Source organism: Candoia aspera, chromosome 5 (assembly GCF_035149785.1).
Source record: "Candoia aspera isolate rCanAsp1 chromosome 5, rCanAsp1.hap2, whole genome shotgun sequence".
Taxonomy (NCBI): domain Eukaryota; kingdom Metazoa; phylum Chordata; class Lepidosauria; order Squamata; family Boidae; genus Candoia; species Candoia aspera.
Window position 1 is genome coordinate 106,051,990 of NC_086157.1, and position 16,092 is coordinate 106,068,081.

The 16,092-nt window shown below is 41.9% G+C and overlaps 1 protein-coding gene across 1 annotated transcript in view; it reads right to left on the bottom strand.

Annotated features, from left to right (window-relative positions):
• The window catches only part of ME3 (malic enzyme 3), a 110,058-nt gene that overhangs the window by 13,300 nt on the left and 80,666 nt on the right, over positions 1 to 16,092 (bottom strand). Inside the window, exons 7-8 of the mRNA XM_063305898.1 lie at positions 12,371 to 12,474; positions 463 to 572 (exon numbers count right to left, since the gene is read on the bottom strand). Coding sequence (XP_063161968.1) covers positions 463 to 572; positions 12,371 to 12,474 — 214 coding nt within the window. The remainder of the gene's footprint in view (positions 1 to 462; positions 573 to 12,370; positions 12,475 to 16,092) is intronic.

The window sequence follows — 16,092 nt, forward strand, 5'->3', positions numbered from 1 at the left end:
AGCAATGAAGAACAGAGGCCAGGTAAATCTCTCAGCATCAGTAAAAATGTCGTGAGTTCTGCTGTTCTTGCCAGTTTCACCAGAGAACAGAGAGTAGGGGTGGTGAAGGAAATGTAAAGAGAAAATGAATAAAATGTGAAGGAGAAAGATACAACATGCAGTATCCATGAAGGTGAAACCTTCCGACTGTGAAGAAACAAGTTCTTCCTACTCCAAGTTTTTATAACTGGCTGCCTCCTGTTGTAAGGAACATCTCCAAATATCTCTATGGAACTTTACTTAATGCCAGAATATGTAACTCAACAAAAACAATGTGGCACCTGAAAATTTCCTTTAGGTGAAACCCAGAAGAACTTCAGAGGTAAGTACAGTATGTTGGCAAAGAGTCAGCTGCAAAGGAGCTTTACAGAAAACTCCATGCCAGGTTGTCACCTGCCATCAACGGACACTTGGAACTCTTACCCTGAATGTCATCATTGAAAGTGCAATAGCGGTTGCGGTATTTGTTGAGAAGCCGGAATGCGTTGGCATTTGCAAAGTCTTCAAACTGAATGAGGCAATTCATTCCATACCTGTAGGGTGAAACGAGAATAATAATCAAGATTAATAACCATTGGCAGAAGAACTAATGGGAAAACACTGGCAACTTGCTTGCAGGAAGAGATAGGAAACTCTCTTCACAAAGTGATGTATTAGAAACCGGTATGGCCTTCTAAATCTAGCACCTTTCAAGGGTCTTGGAAGTTGTAATGCAAAAATTCTGGAGGGTGCCAGATTGGGGAAGGTCTGAAATAGAGAAATGCTGGCATTGACAGGTTTTCACAGAGGCAAATATGGCTAGAAACTCAATTTTTATTGCAGTTCAGAAAACGGAGCCATAATAGATAATTTGACAGGCACTTAGCAAACAGGAAGTTATGAATTTATACCACACAAATCTCACACCCTTTATGCTCTCTTCCATAGCTGCCTTCTTAGGAGACTTGGATTTCGTCTCATCTCTAGCCCACATAGTATTGACTGATGATGGACGTTTGTTTACATTCTCTGCATTTCTGCTTTTCTATTCCAAGGACTTCCCTCAAGTTAAGTTGGAATCTTCCAGCCATCAACTAAGCCCTACCAGTTTCATCATTCAGTAACAAAACTACATTGCCCAGGACACTTAGGAGAGATAACTTACTGAATTTGCAAGGCAATCATTCTACTACAGCCACACCTCTGTCTAATTGCTCTGTTTACTATTGTGGATGTACTGTGGATTTTTTTACAAGAAGGTCTCTGCATCAGCACCTCTGGAGCTGTAAGAAGTGTTAAACTTCCACCTTCATCATTCCCTACTAGCATGAGGGGAACTACAGTATAGTCCTATACATTTGGGGAAGGAAATGAGAGGAGTCCTGTAAGTGTATGGGACAGGTAGACCCCCACCAACATTCTAGTCCTCTGTTCAAAGTGGAGAGTTATGATTGATGTTGATGTTGACATTGATGCTGACATTGAGTACACTGCCTGAAACTGGTGCTTGGCAGCAGAGAACTGAAGAAGAGAGAGAACTGAAGAAGACAGATCTCTCCTTCCATCCATGGATGGGAGAAAAGGCTAAGCAGTAGAAAATCCGCTTAACCCCACCCCCATCCATACTTGAGGAACTTAAGGCACACTTTCCTGGCTCTACAGCAAGGATGGGCAACCTTCTGCCAGAACAGGCAAGGCTGCAATGGATGGGATTTTCTATTTTTCAGAGTATTTGGGATAGGATGGGTGTGTGTGTGTCAAAGGATTTAGTTAATTTTTAAAACCATGTTAAGCCTATTTTAGGATTTATTGTACAGTATGTATGTAGGTATGACCTGATTCAAAATGACATTGGCCATTTCCTGTGACTAAAATTCGATGTTGGGGTCAGAGGGGGATCCAGCGGTTACAAAGAAGGCCTTGGAGGATTAGATTCGTCCACCTGTTCCTTAAAATACAGCTTCACACCCAAGGTGTTCTTCTCTTACACTAACAACCGCATGAGAACATTGGCCATATCCTCTGCACACTAGCTGCACTCACACCACACTCTAAACCTGGTTATTCAATTAACCCATTGTTGAGGTTTGCCCAATATATGACATTCTAAACCAATAAATGGTGTTGGGCTCATACAACGTGCTAAGTCACAAAACAAACAAAACACAGCAAACCCACAGGTACAAACACCTAGTCAAAATTAACACGAACAGAACTTAGCATATCGTATGAATATCCCAGCTGGGTTTTTACATTCTGTGCAAATGCAACCATTTTCAGTTCGTGTGGATAATGGAGATAGCTAATAAGTTTGTGGGGGGGTGAACTGGATTTCTGGTGTACAATTTAATGGGTCAGGCTTTAGAGAAGGAATAGAACTAGTCCATGTAGATGAGGGGAAGGGGGAGGATTTTTTTGTGGCCTCCTGCACTGGAAACACATTGGAATTAGTTGAATGCCTCTTGGTACTCTGTGATTCTGAAACTGGAGCATAAACAGGGACGCTGCACTTTGGACACTGAAGATCTGAGAGTGAATCAGGAATAGTTGAGAAGTTCTTCTGTCTAAAGGAGACTCACTGCTAGTTTGAATGATCTGGTGTCATTCCATCTGGCCACCTGCTTTGTAGGCTAAAATGGGGTGGGTGGTTTGTGGTTTAGCAAGCATATTGTGAAAATTCAATCACAGGTAGTCCTTGACTTATTTATTATATTCATTTAACGGCCATTCAAAGGTACAGCGGTGCTGAAAAAAGTGACTTACGACTAGTCCTTGCATGACTCACTTACTGACCGCATTGCTTAGCAATGGAAGTTCCAGTCCCAATTGTGGTCATAAGTCAAGGACTATCTGCATTGTGTTAACATGTTGTGTGAACCAGACCACCACATTAAGTCCTAACATGGTATATTTGTTACAAAATTTTGATTTTTGTTATGAGATGAGGCTTTGGTGTTTAACATGCTGTGTGAATCCAGCCCATATGAGCTCTGGATTACGCGGCAGAGCACCCTTTCAAAGACACATTAATGGAGTGAATTTCTCTAAAAGCACATGGTTAAACAATTAGTGCTTTGAATATATAAAACTAATACTCCGAGGCAGGTCTGATATGTGGAGACTTACGTTCAAAGAAAGAATGTGATGAATAGCCCCCTTCTGAATAAGTGGCAAGGGGAACATCTATGAAAAAAAGAAATATTGCCTTTGGGACCCAAGCAAAGTAATAAAACTTTGGCCTGGAAAAACAATCTTCCATTCAGCACCTCTGACTCTTCCCAAGAAATCCCACGTGAACAAGCAGGATGCACCAAGGGCTTCCAATCAGGAACTGACACCAGGAAAATCAAGCTTTATTTCTACCCAAGCCACTGAAAGCTCCATTCATCACTGTATTAAAAAGGTTCCTGGCCTTTGTTAGTGTCTCCCAGGTGGATTTTTCTCTTGTTGGCATTTGCGAGGAATGTTTTTGCCCTGCTAAAAAGTGTCTGTCAACGGGAAGACAAAGGAAGCTGCCTTTGTGGCCTCTCGCCAAGCATCCAGACAGGTTGCTCAGTCGTATTTGGGAAGGCTCCTTGCTTTAGAAAAGATGAGAAAGAAGAAAAGATTTACCTCTTGGAGGGCCCTTCAGTCTCACCTGTTTTTCAGGTGGGCATCTGCTGTTAAAGAGCTTACAATCCATGCCAGACAAAGCGTTTTTAAAAATTTTCTGTCGATGTAGCATCAAATTCCAGTTGGGAGGCTACCATTTTTACTAGTGAAAGGATGTGGCCCGCCAGAAAAATGGAGCACAAGACTCAGGTGGATCTCAGCTCCTGGTGACCACCTCCACGTATGGAGAGCTCTGCTCCTGGTGATTACATGGACATGGATCAGCCCAAGTTGGCTAGGTGTAACCACCTGTAAAGAAGGGTGCCATTCCCTAAATAGGTCCCAGCAGTAGTAGGCCACAGTAGGGACCGGAAATTAAGCTGTGTGGTTGTTAAGCAAAGCATCACATGACCGCACCCGATTTTATGACCTTTTTTGCTGTGGTTGTTAAGTGAATCACAGGATTCCCCAATGACTTTGCTTGTTGGAAGCTGGCTGGGAAGGTTGCAAATGGTGACCACATGACCCTGGGACTCTGCAACTGTCATAAATACATGCTGGTTGTCAAGTGCCTGAATATTGATCATGTGACTGTGGGGACGCTGTAATGGTTGTAAGTGTGAGGACTGGTCATAAGTCATTTTTTTCAGTGTCATCATACCTTCCAACAGTTGCTAAACGAATGGTCGTAGGACTTCCTGTACCAATCTTCTAGCAATCTCTTGCAAATTACTGTATTTACCCCCAAAGGAAAATAATCCTAAGTACAAGACAACTCCCATCTAAAGAAAGCTTAGATAGGGAGAAAAAAGGAGGACAGACATAAACACATGTAAAAAATTCTGTACACCATCTGCCTTCCTATCTTGTCAAATGGAGTCACCAAATCCCACAGAAATCAGCTTGGAAGGTATTTTCCTCCCAATGTATGTGTGCATACAGCTGTGTACTTGTGTACAAGTAGTTGGTGTGGGGTAGTGTTTAAGAGGTTGGATCAGGATCTGGGAGACCAGGATCCAAGTCTGCCTTCAGCCACAGAAATGCCAGTGACTGGGCCAGTCATTCTCTTGCGGCCTGACTTACTGCTAAATTTGCCACCCAGAAGTGCTGGAGAAAGGCAAGCCACAAATCTAGCAAATGCATAAATAAATAAATGACATACACGTACTCCTAAAAAGTCCAGACAGGAAAAAATCTTAAATTTCATTAAGGATTAAAGTTAATGGTTTATAAAATATGGCATTCCATCTGCAAAAATATACAGACCAAAATTCTCTCCGTCTCTCTTACAAATACATTGAGACACTATATAGGTAGTCCTCGGCTTACGACCATTTGCTTAGCAGCTGTTCGAAGTTATGACGGTGCTGAAAAAAGTGACTTATGAGTGGTCCTTGCACTTACAACTATCACAGTGTTCCTGTGGTCACGTGATCCAAATTTGGGTGCTTGGCAAGTGGCATATATTTACAACAGTTGCGGTATCCCGGGGTCAATGGGAAAAGCAAGGTCAATAGGAAAATCTGGAATCACTTAACAACCACATGATTCACTTAACAACTGTAGCAAAAAAGGTCATAAAATCGTGCATGACTCACTTAACAACTGAATCACTTAGTGATGGAAGTTCCAGTCCCAATTGTGGTCCTAAGTCAAGGACTACCTGTAGAAACCCAGTTTCATCATGCATAAACCTGTGCATTAAAATAAGTTTAAGGGCCTCATCACCAGAAGGCAAATGTAGATATGGCTGCTAAACTGGATCTAATGATCCACTTTGCCTGGCTTACCCCATGTAAGCTTGGACAGAAATTGTGGCAGAAATCCATGAAATACTGAGCCATTCTTACATTACTGTTTGCAAAAAGCAAATTGGTTGATAGAGACCATGTAAGGAAATTTATGTATGTTTATTGCATGGTAAATACTGTACATTCTCAAATAAGTACATTCAGGACGTCTAATCAGCACACATACTCTGATAGCTGAAAATGCAAAAGTCTAGTAATAAAAGTCAAGAAGCATAGTGAAAAATGGGACAAAAATGAAATATAAAGAAGACCAAACTAATGACAACAGTACAGCAACCAGCTATAGAATTGTCCATGAAGATCTGGAAGTGGTGGATAGCTTCTGCCTTTTAGGATCAACCACCAACAGTAAAGGGACAAGCAGTCAAGAAATGTACTGCAGACTAGAGCAGCCACGAAGGCCTTGGAAAAGATACTTAAATGCTGTGATGAGTCTATACCTATGAAAATCAGAATTCTGAAAGCCATGGCACCCTGTGACACTCTATAGAAGCTAAAGTTGGACTTTGAAGAAGCAGGATAGCAGGAGTATTGATGCTTTTGGAGAAGATTCCTGAGAATACTGTGGACAGCCAAGAAAACAAACAAATGGATCATCAAATAAATCAATCCAAAGTTCTCACTCAAGGCAGAAATGACCAGGCTCAAATTATCCTACTTCAGACACATTATGTGAAGACCCAGATCTCTGCAGAAGGTTCTAATGCTGGGAAAGGTGGAAGGAAAGACAAGAAGAGATGACCAGCGACAAGGTGGATGGATTCAGTTACAGTGGTGATGAGTGCACCACTGGAAGACCTGAAGGACCAGGTTAGAGACAGATCATCATGGACAAACTCTATCTATGTGGTTGCTAGGAGTTGTAAATTACTTGATGATACATAATCAGTCAGTCAGTCAGTCAGTCAGTCAGCATACAAGCCTTATTTCCCACTGAGTGTCAGCATTGGAAAGCCTCTCTCACCAAGGAGCCTCTCCATCAACTGAGGATACTTAGTGAGTGACCACAGAAGGGCATGCTTGTCCTCAACCCTCCTGGACAGCAACTTTTCCCTTTCCTCTCTCTGTTTCAGCTACTTCTGCTATGCACACCTTGCACCTGCCTTCCTTTCGGGTAAAGACAGCATTTATAAGCAATTCAATTACTCCCCTGTGCTAACTGTTAATGTTTTCTACTACAGATTAAGGTTACTATGGTAACTAATCATTTTGGCCGGGTGAAGAGGTTGAATTTAATTGTCTCCTTTTTCGGATGTTAATTTTTGCCCCTGGGGGGAGGAACTTGCCTGGACTTGTTTTAGTTTCAGTTTCCCTTCTATGTAGGCATGTAGAGAGTTAAGCAGCTCTCACTGAGAGCCTGTAAGAATGCAGCAGCTTTTAAATATGTTTTGCTTTCTGTAAATAAAATTATTTTTATAGAAATGCCTGGTGTGTGACTTTTCTGATCTCTCCTGGGCCAAAGGCTTTCCTAGCAATCTGCCAACACTAACAGCCTTGAGCGGCTGCCTTTTTAAACTCTTTGCATTTGAAACATTGAAGGAAGAACTGGATATCAAAATGCCTGTGGAAATATTTGCTTGCCAACTGATGCTCACTTGTTCAAGAGAAAGTTCCTTAAATCCTGCCTCTCCACCCATGCCTGCAAATGAAAAAGGGTAGCTTGGACCAACATGATGGATTTAGCAGAAAGAATGAGCAATATAGCAAATAAAGAATGGAGTTTATGTATGTGGCAAATTGTTTACATTCTCAGCATAGCATGCAAAATCTAGAAAGGGGAATAAAAAGAGGATTAAGAAAGCAAAAGGACAGCTAAAAGTCATTAGCTGAATGGAAGCATCTATGCAAATGCCCACAAATTGCAATGGCTCCAGGACTCAGCAGCTAATCTGAATATCCGTACTTTCTCATTCCAAAAAGCTTCACAATCTAGGGAAGACTATCACATTAGCAAAAATGGTTTCAACCTGGTATACCTTTCATGTTTTCATTGTCTCATTTTGATTAGTTAATTAAGAAAGCAGGTGAACATTGTGGGTGTTCAAACTCAGTTCCCAGTGGATACAGATTACGTATGTTCTACAATAAGGATGGGCATATTACAGGCTTCCGAGAAATGGTTTGGTTTTCTGCAGAACTTGAAATCCACCAGTTTGGAGGTAAGTGCCAAATAGCGGCTCAGAAGCAGGGACATTGCTGGGGGAGAGGGGGTGTCAAAAAAGTCAACATGGCAGCTGTGATTTTGTGATTAAAGCTGCCATCATGGACTTGCCTACTCAAAAGGGTAGTTATAGAGTTCAATAGTTCATTTATAGGTGCAGAACATGAGCTTGAGCACAAAAGGCTTCATGACAGTTAAACTTTTTAAGAATAGAATTCCATGCTGAATATTGCCAGTCCTCCAGGACAATCGGTGTAACCAAAGATTTGGCCCAGTTAAGGCCTGGATACTGAAGACCATGTTGATTATGAGATTATTGTCACATGACAAAATTCCTGTTTCTAAAATAATGTTTCATGCATATTGGAAAAAAGCCTATTAGGAAGATGCTTGGGCTAACATAACATGGTAGAGGGTAGTGCCTAATCAACTTAGCTGATTTTTGAAAAAACCTAAGCAGGGTCGGATTTGATTAGCACTTGGGTGGAAAATCCCAGGGCTGGAGGCCATACTGGGAAGTTCACAAAAAACATCCTGAAATGTAGCAATCCCACTTCTGTATTTTTGGCAACCAACAGTGTGGACATTTTCATATAATCATCAGGAGTCGAGCTGTCCTTCAGGGAGACTTTACCTTGAGAACTTTTAATTTCCATGTACTTTCTCATCCATACTCAAAATTCCTTGCAAACAGACTATGCCTATCAAGGAGATGACCAGGCTAGAATCTTTTTTGTTGGCCCAAATGGAATTCTTCCGTAAGGAGAGACACTGAAAGTTGCAAGTTTCTGCTTGCACTCTGATGCTGCTTTATTATTTCACAAAGAACCAACCCTTTGTTCCCTGAGATCAAGGGGATTTACATTAATCCTTTAGTTAAGCCTCACTCCGTTATTTCTGGGCTAACTTTTGCTAGATGGAGCCAAAAGTGCGCTAAGCACCTGAGGCTCAGTTCTGCTTTACGAATCAAAATCACAGAACTGGAAGGGATTTTGAAGGTCATCTAGTCCAACCCCCTGCCTAGGACAGGAACCCTCATACCATCTTGGACAAACGGCTGTCTGGTCTTTTTGTGAAAAGTTCCAGAGAAGGAAAACCTTCAAGAATGAAATCAGTCTTACAGCAGACGCTAACCTTCACATGTAAAAAAAGTGTATTCCGTCTATTTTGTGTCTGTGTGTGTCTATGCGCCTTTAAGTTATTGTTGACTCCTGCAGTCCCTGCTGTTTCCTTGGTAAGCTTTCAGAAGTGGTTTGCCATTGCCTCCTTCCTAGGGCTGAGAGGGTATGACTGGCCCAAGGTCACCCAGCCAGCTTTCATGCCCAAGGTGGGACTAGGACTCATGGTCTATGATTCCATCTATGGTTTACAATATTTTAAACTAACCTACATTTCTGCTATTTCCAGTTCCCAAGATTGCCCACAGTACAGGTAGCCAAGAACACATCATGATAAAGAACAGCAGTGTATTATCAACTCCAGTAAAACGGACATCAACAAACACCTTTTGCTGGGATATGTTTCCAAAACAGATGGATAAATGCTGGCCTGGGATACCCTTTCTGGCATGTAACCTTATCCTGGGCTTTTATCATGGGGGCTGAATCTGGCCTTATGTGGATAATCCCAGGTGTCCTGTCTGCCCCTGCCATTTTTCACATCATCACCTATCAGAGATTGGCAGTCAACCAGAGAAAATGGCACTACTTCTCGGTGAGGTTCTCCAAACCAATTAATGCAGCCACCTATGCAAAAGACCCCAGCAAGGGAACAAGATACCAATCTGTTTCCGTCTTAAGTTCTGAATTTATGATGCTGAAAGGACAGTGTGGGGACTTATCTTTGATTTAATCGCTCACCAATGTTCTATCTGGGGACAGATGACTGGGCAACTCACCAAACAAAAACAACTTAAGCCTGAAAATTGAAAGCAGCAATTGGCATGTTATTCACTTGCTGAACAGTTGCACTGATTGAAATCTTTAGCGAGTTTTCTTCAAGCGCTCCTTTCAAAATGTGGATTCAGACTGTAGCTTTGGGTCTAAAGGTAGCTATTCAGAGCCACGATTAATGGTAAATCTTGTTACCTACAGGAGCTCTTCAAACCCTTCATTTTGACTTCTTTTTAATGTGGGAAGATAAAAGACTTCAGTGAATATCTATTTAAACAAACATGCCTGTATGTGATCTACTTTGGGCATTAAGAAGCATTTCAAAGCTTTTTGAGAAACTTCACCTTAAGGAGCTGACTATACACCAGGGTTGGAAATTCTCTGGCAGTTCCCAAGATTCTGCACTGAACCCAAATGCTAGCATTTGGTGGTGAGGGGGGGTGCCTTCGAGTCAGTGTTGACTCCTGGAGAGATTGCAAGTCCCGGCAGTTTTCTTGGCATGGTTTTTCGGAAGTGGTTTGCCCTTGCCTCCTTCCTAGGGCTGAGACAGAGTGACTGTCCAAGCTCCCCCAGCTGGCTTTGTTCCTGAGGAGTGACTAGAACTCATGATCTCCCGGTTTCTAGCATGGTGCCTTAACCACTGCACCAAACTGGCTCTCAAACACTTGCATTAAAGTCTGTGTACTTCCTTCGTGGATCTTGCCCAGCTGATGGGGCTCAATATCTATTCTCCAAGGTTTTCCCTTAAAAAGGTATCTAACTTCTGCACCCCACTTCTCCATCCTTTACACTTGTAACCCACTCTTCTGGCCCCTGCCCTGTTCTCCATCACCAGCTGAGTTTGCTATTATTGAGCGATGCATAGATTATGCTCTTGGTTCGAATTATTTGGCTGTAATGCTCCAACTGGTGCTGCTACTGTTCCTCTAATGCTGTGCTTCTCAACCTTGGCAACTTTAAGATGTGTGGACTTCGACTCCCAGAATTCCCTACCTAACATGGACTTCAACTCCCAGAATTGAAGCATGCTGGCTGGGGAATTCTTGGAGTCGAAGTCCACACATCTTAAAGTAGCCAAGGTTGAAAAACACTACTTGGTACCATTTAAACAACAGCATGTTCAAGCATTTAATAGACAGTATCTATTATAATCCTTTTCAGATTTACAAGCAACTGCACAGCAAAGCCAGATGGCCAATTAAAGCCTTTCCCGAGGTCATGAATTTGGGATGTATGATAAACAGCACATAGAGCTGCATTTGAAAAGTCTCCAAAACATTAGTTGGAGCCAGAATGCTTTGACCTGTGCTAAGGAGTTGGACTGGCCCTGGGAAGTTACAGGTTCAAATCTGCCTTACATGGAAGGCAGGATATAAATCTAACAAATACTAAATAAGATGGGGCATAGGATTCCATTGTCAACACAGCTCCCACTGGCTGTCTACTTTTCATCACACTTTGAAGTGCTTATAGAATTATAGAGCTGAGAGGGGGCTCAGAGGCCATCTGAGCTAGTCCCCTGCTCAGTGAAGCATCTGCTAAAGCATCTACTTATCATCTGCAACCCAGCTAGCTGGCAGTACCTAGCTAATCCCGTCTGATCTTCAAAAGCTAAATTCACACCTCAATACTGGATAGAAGACACTAGGAAATCCCAGATCCATAGATGATGATGATGGTGATGATGACGACAACATCAATTTATATAGCTGTCCATCTAGATTGGAGAGTTGAAATCCCATGGAGCTGAGCTTGACTTGAAAGAGACTATTTTAAATTTATAATCCCATGGAGCTGAGCTTGACTTGAAAGAGACCTATAAATTCCTTCTATGACGTGGGATGGAGCTTTTACGATCCCAAATAAACCAACTCATATTGAAGTTTCTCAGGAAAGGCAAATCTATTTTCTACTTCTGAAGGCACATTTGACAAAAATGGGTGGCTGCTGGCTCAATTTCCTGCCCAGGGAGGCCAGGCTAGTTTTGCTTTGTATCTTTTGCCGGCAGGCAAAGACATTTTGATTTCTAAGAAGCTGTTGCAGTTTCAGTTGATTACTGGTGCACCAAACCCCCACTTTATTCCCAATTTTGTCATTTTCATTTAATTAGATTTTAACAGTTGAGGGTTAATGCTTTAATTACAATCTGGCTATGTGATTTGTAATCATTTTTTTGTGGGTTTAGACCAGTGTTTCTCAACCTCAGTAACTTCAAGATGTGTGGACTCCAATTCCCAGAATTCTCCAGCCCATGCATGGGCTGGGGAATTCTGGGAGTTGAAGTCCACACATTATTTTTTGGCAGAAAGGCAAAGTGTTAAATAGACAAAGAAATGAATAAGGGAGGCCTATAAACCTCCATACTGAACCGAAGGGATTAAGTTAAAGCTGACCTCACGTAAAGCAACCTCAGACTGGTGCTGTCCCAAAGTTTCCATAATTATGTTTATTTATATCACATTTATATAGCTGCCCATCTCAGGTAGTGACTCTGAGAGGCATACATAATAAAACAATCCAAGTACATAAAAAAACATTAAAATACAACCCAAGGTCATTCCCACATAGCCTTACATGTGAGGAGCTACGCTAACAAAAAGTACTTATAACTGGGCCTCACCTTAATGTCAGACATCCATGCAAGCTACATTTTTCACATCAGAATGGCCTGTGATATTGGTCGGAAATTGTTCCAGCTATACCATTGACCCCTCAAGCATAAATAAACATGACTCAAGAGGGTCTAAATCCAAAGGGTCATTCCCAAACCACCCATGGGGGCCTCCACAGCTATGATTTTCCTCTGCTTCAATCTTTGTTGAAAGCTGATTTGTTTACAAGCATCAACCCTATCTCTCATAATAAAACAGCTAATGGGAGAGAACAAGCACACTCACTTGTTAGCAACTGCTTGCATAAACTCATCCAACAAGTCATCGTACTGTTTCCCACGAACCCGCTTATGCTTTAGGCCAATGTAGAGTGGATCATTCAGGAGCGCCTAAAATAGAGGGAGAGAAACAAACAATGTCTGCTTGCACAGAGGACATTTTCTCCTGCTGGCTAGAAATGTTATTCCTCCATTAGCAGGAAAGCTGATGATTATCTTCGTTTCAGGCAGTTAACCCCAAATAGTAAGGCTCTGTGGTGGCTCATATTTGGTGCCATCAAGTATGTGGGACCTGGAACCTGGCATATAAAACACTTCTTAAAGCAGCTGTGTCTTTTCCTGGGAACACAGGGCATCTGCAGAGGGCACCTTTGGAGTGTTCATGTAGGGCAATATTTATCAAACTTGGCAACTTTAAGATGTGTGGACTTCAGCTCCAGAATTCCCCAGCTGGCTGGGGAATCCTAGGAGCTGAAGTCCACACATCTTAAAATTGCCAAGTTTGATAAACACCGATGTAAGGCCTGTCTGCACTGTCTTAAAGCAGCTGTGTCTTTTCCCAGAAACATGCAGCAACTGGTTAATGTCCTAATCTTGGTATTCATAGCAAAAATGCTATACAGAGGCATGGGATGTGGAGTCAGAATAATATTCTTGCAAGCTTAGTACTGCAGGGTCAAAATCTGGACAGAGGTGAGCTTTATGGTAGTGCAGACAGAGTTCATGCTTCAAAGCACTTTTCAGAGAATCCGAAGTCCTGCATATTAAAGAAGTCCTCCGCATCTACAGTGACCATACATCCTTTATTATAAAGGACAGTCCTTTATAATAAAGCTATCCTTTAGATTTATCACTTTTAGCCTTTATTTTGGTCATTCAACTTTTACCATACAAATGGTACCCTTAATCACTTAACATTCCTGTGAAAAATATGGGAATTGAATTTTAAAATAAATATACATACAGTTTGGTTTTAGATATTTTTTTTATTAGAATAGGCCTTTTTATGAAGTGTTTCTTGGTTTTGCCCTTGAATTTTCCTTTGTAAAGCAAAGTTCCAAACATAAACACTTCAATATTTTAATCCTTATTACCCTCTTTCAGATTTGCCTGTTTTTCAGGTTTGTCCTTTATTTTTTCCAAGAAAATATGGTCACTGTATCTACAGCCCTTCTGGCTTCTGTGTAAATAAATGAGCTTCCTCACAAGCAAGGCAAATGTACATATCTGTTACAGGGCTTCTGTTTGGCTTCTGTTCAGATTTCAGCATAACAATGAAGCTGTGGAAATACTATCCTTCCATTGCACTCCATGCCTATCTATTGCACTCCTACCTGGGATAATAAGATTAGGTAATTAGCAACTAGATAAACTAGATAAGTTTGACTGTGTGGGAGGGATTTTAATTAGCATCAAATTAAATGTGTGCACAATGTCTGATTAAAAGAAATGCTTCAATCTGAGCTCAGTTTCTGTTACCTGAAACTAAAGAGACAGCAGATGCTTTGTACATGTGTCAACATCATTCACCCCAACAAAAGGAATTGGGATTGGATGGCGATGCCATGTCCACCATCTTGCCTGATTTGATTCACACACACACACACACACACACACCAGACACCACTGTACAAGTGGAAGTGTTTAGGCCTCATCTTGTAATCACAAACTGTGTACACACAGACACACAGGTCATACCCTTTACTGAAACATTATTTTCCAGCAGAGACATAACTCCAGCTTTACCAATGATTCATGGGAAATGAATAGCTTGGTGGGAAACAGGATTCTGGACCACATAGTGGAAACAGAAGCAGATGCAAAGACTGGGGGACAATTAAACAGCCTTGATGACTAAGAGGAAAGAGATCTGCCTCTAAATCAATAGGCTGATTCAGCCATACCAAAAACGGGGGATGTGAAAGCATCTTTCCAAGTGACCCATTGTTCCCACAGAGCTCCCTCACTGACATTTCACATCATTTTGTTCATTGTTTTCCAAAACAGCAAATGCACAGCTGTGTTTCTTCACCAGGAAACATAAAAGGGGATTCCCTGGATTGAAAGTCAAAGTTGCTGTCCACTGTGCCATAGTGACGTCCGCTGAAGAAAAGGCAATGTTTTCTAGTGCTATTAGCTGCACAATTTGACAAAAAGCACACATTTTATCTCTCTAGTCTCACAGTCACAACTAGCCCAATACTTTTCTTGCAGGAGGTCAATAAAATTTTTGCAATATTGTCTTATGATGATGACCAACAAAACAGTAGTATATATTATCACCATTTGATAAGAAAAACTGGGAGGGGAAAGATGATTCTTATTTTTCAGCAGCATTCAATACTATCAATCACTATATCCTCGGGGGTCCCCTGTGAGGCTTGGAAGTGCTGCATTACTGTATTTGGCACTGAAATTCTCCAAACACTTTTTTTTTGGTAAAAGGCCAAATATATTTGGCTCCACACTACCCTAGGGATATAAAGTGAGTTACTAGCCTTTGGCCTTGGAAATGAAGACAACAACAGAGGGTAGCCCCCAGCCCAGAAAATCTTGCCTGCCCCTGATATTAAGGGATCCAACATTGGTGATAATTCTAAGGATAACCCCCACATGGACACACAACCTTCCGAGAAAACTGGTGGGTCTAGCTTAATAAGCTTCACTGTGTATGAAGGAGGAGAAAAAATGTGTCCACTTCTAGAAACCAGCCAGTCTGGCAGCTGAATCAATAGTAGAACAGAACAAGTGCACTCAAGCCCAAGAGGGTAGCTCTGAGGGCAAACAGGAAGCCTTGCCCCCAATATCTTCTGGTTGCTTCCCAGCTATTATTGGAAGAGATGGTTGTTTCACACCACCCAATGGTAGAACCAGCCTTCCAACTTTGCTGCAGTCAAAACCACCATGTTTCAATTAGCTTCTTCTCTGTACTTCGCATGAAGCCCATCTGCTTTGCTTAAGTCTAGAGACAGATAAAATAATTGCTGGATTTTATATGTTCCTGTGACGGAGTGAAGTTGGGAAAGGTGGCTTCAGCCAGCAGAAATACCACTCAACCCATTTCCCTCACACATTCACAGGTTTCCCTCAATGTTACTAACAAGCAACCAAACCAGCGTGCCAGCTGCCTGTGATAATTAAGCCATATCCTAGCAATTTCAAGGACGTGCTGATGTCCAGAGGCAGCCTTACTCCTCCCAGGCTCTTATTTTACAAAAACATAAAAAACGTTAAGACAGATTGGGAAGGGGCACGTGTAGGAGGCAAGCTGATAAGCAAGCGGCATGCAGATGGGGAAGCAGAGGCCACATCTGAAGATTGGCAGCTATTCCAAGCAGGCAAGAGGACTGTTAGTCAACTGCCGGGACCACCGGTTGTGGTGAGCAGCATGTCCTGGTGGGAGTCCTGCCTGGAGCTGGGAGTTTTGCTGACAGCTCAGTCGCAGCTACAAGGAAGCAACCACACTGAAGCTGCACACCAACCCAACTTGTGAAAGAACTTCTGGAACCAGGCAAAGGTTGTATACCACTTTACAGACTTTGAAGCATGTGTTTGAACTGCGCATTAAAAGACCGAGTATAAAGGACTGTGTATTAAAAATGCAATTACATGGGACCAGCAACTTGCAAGTCCTAGCAATACCCTATTGTTGGAGAAGATGTGTGCTGCAATAAAGCATTGTCTATAGATTTGCAATGCTCTGGTGTGTGCAGTTCCTGGAAAACAAAG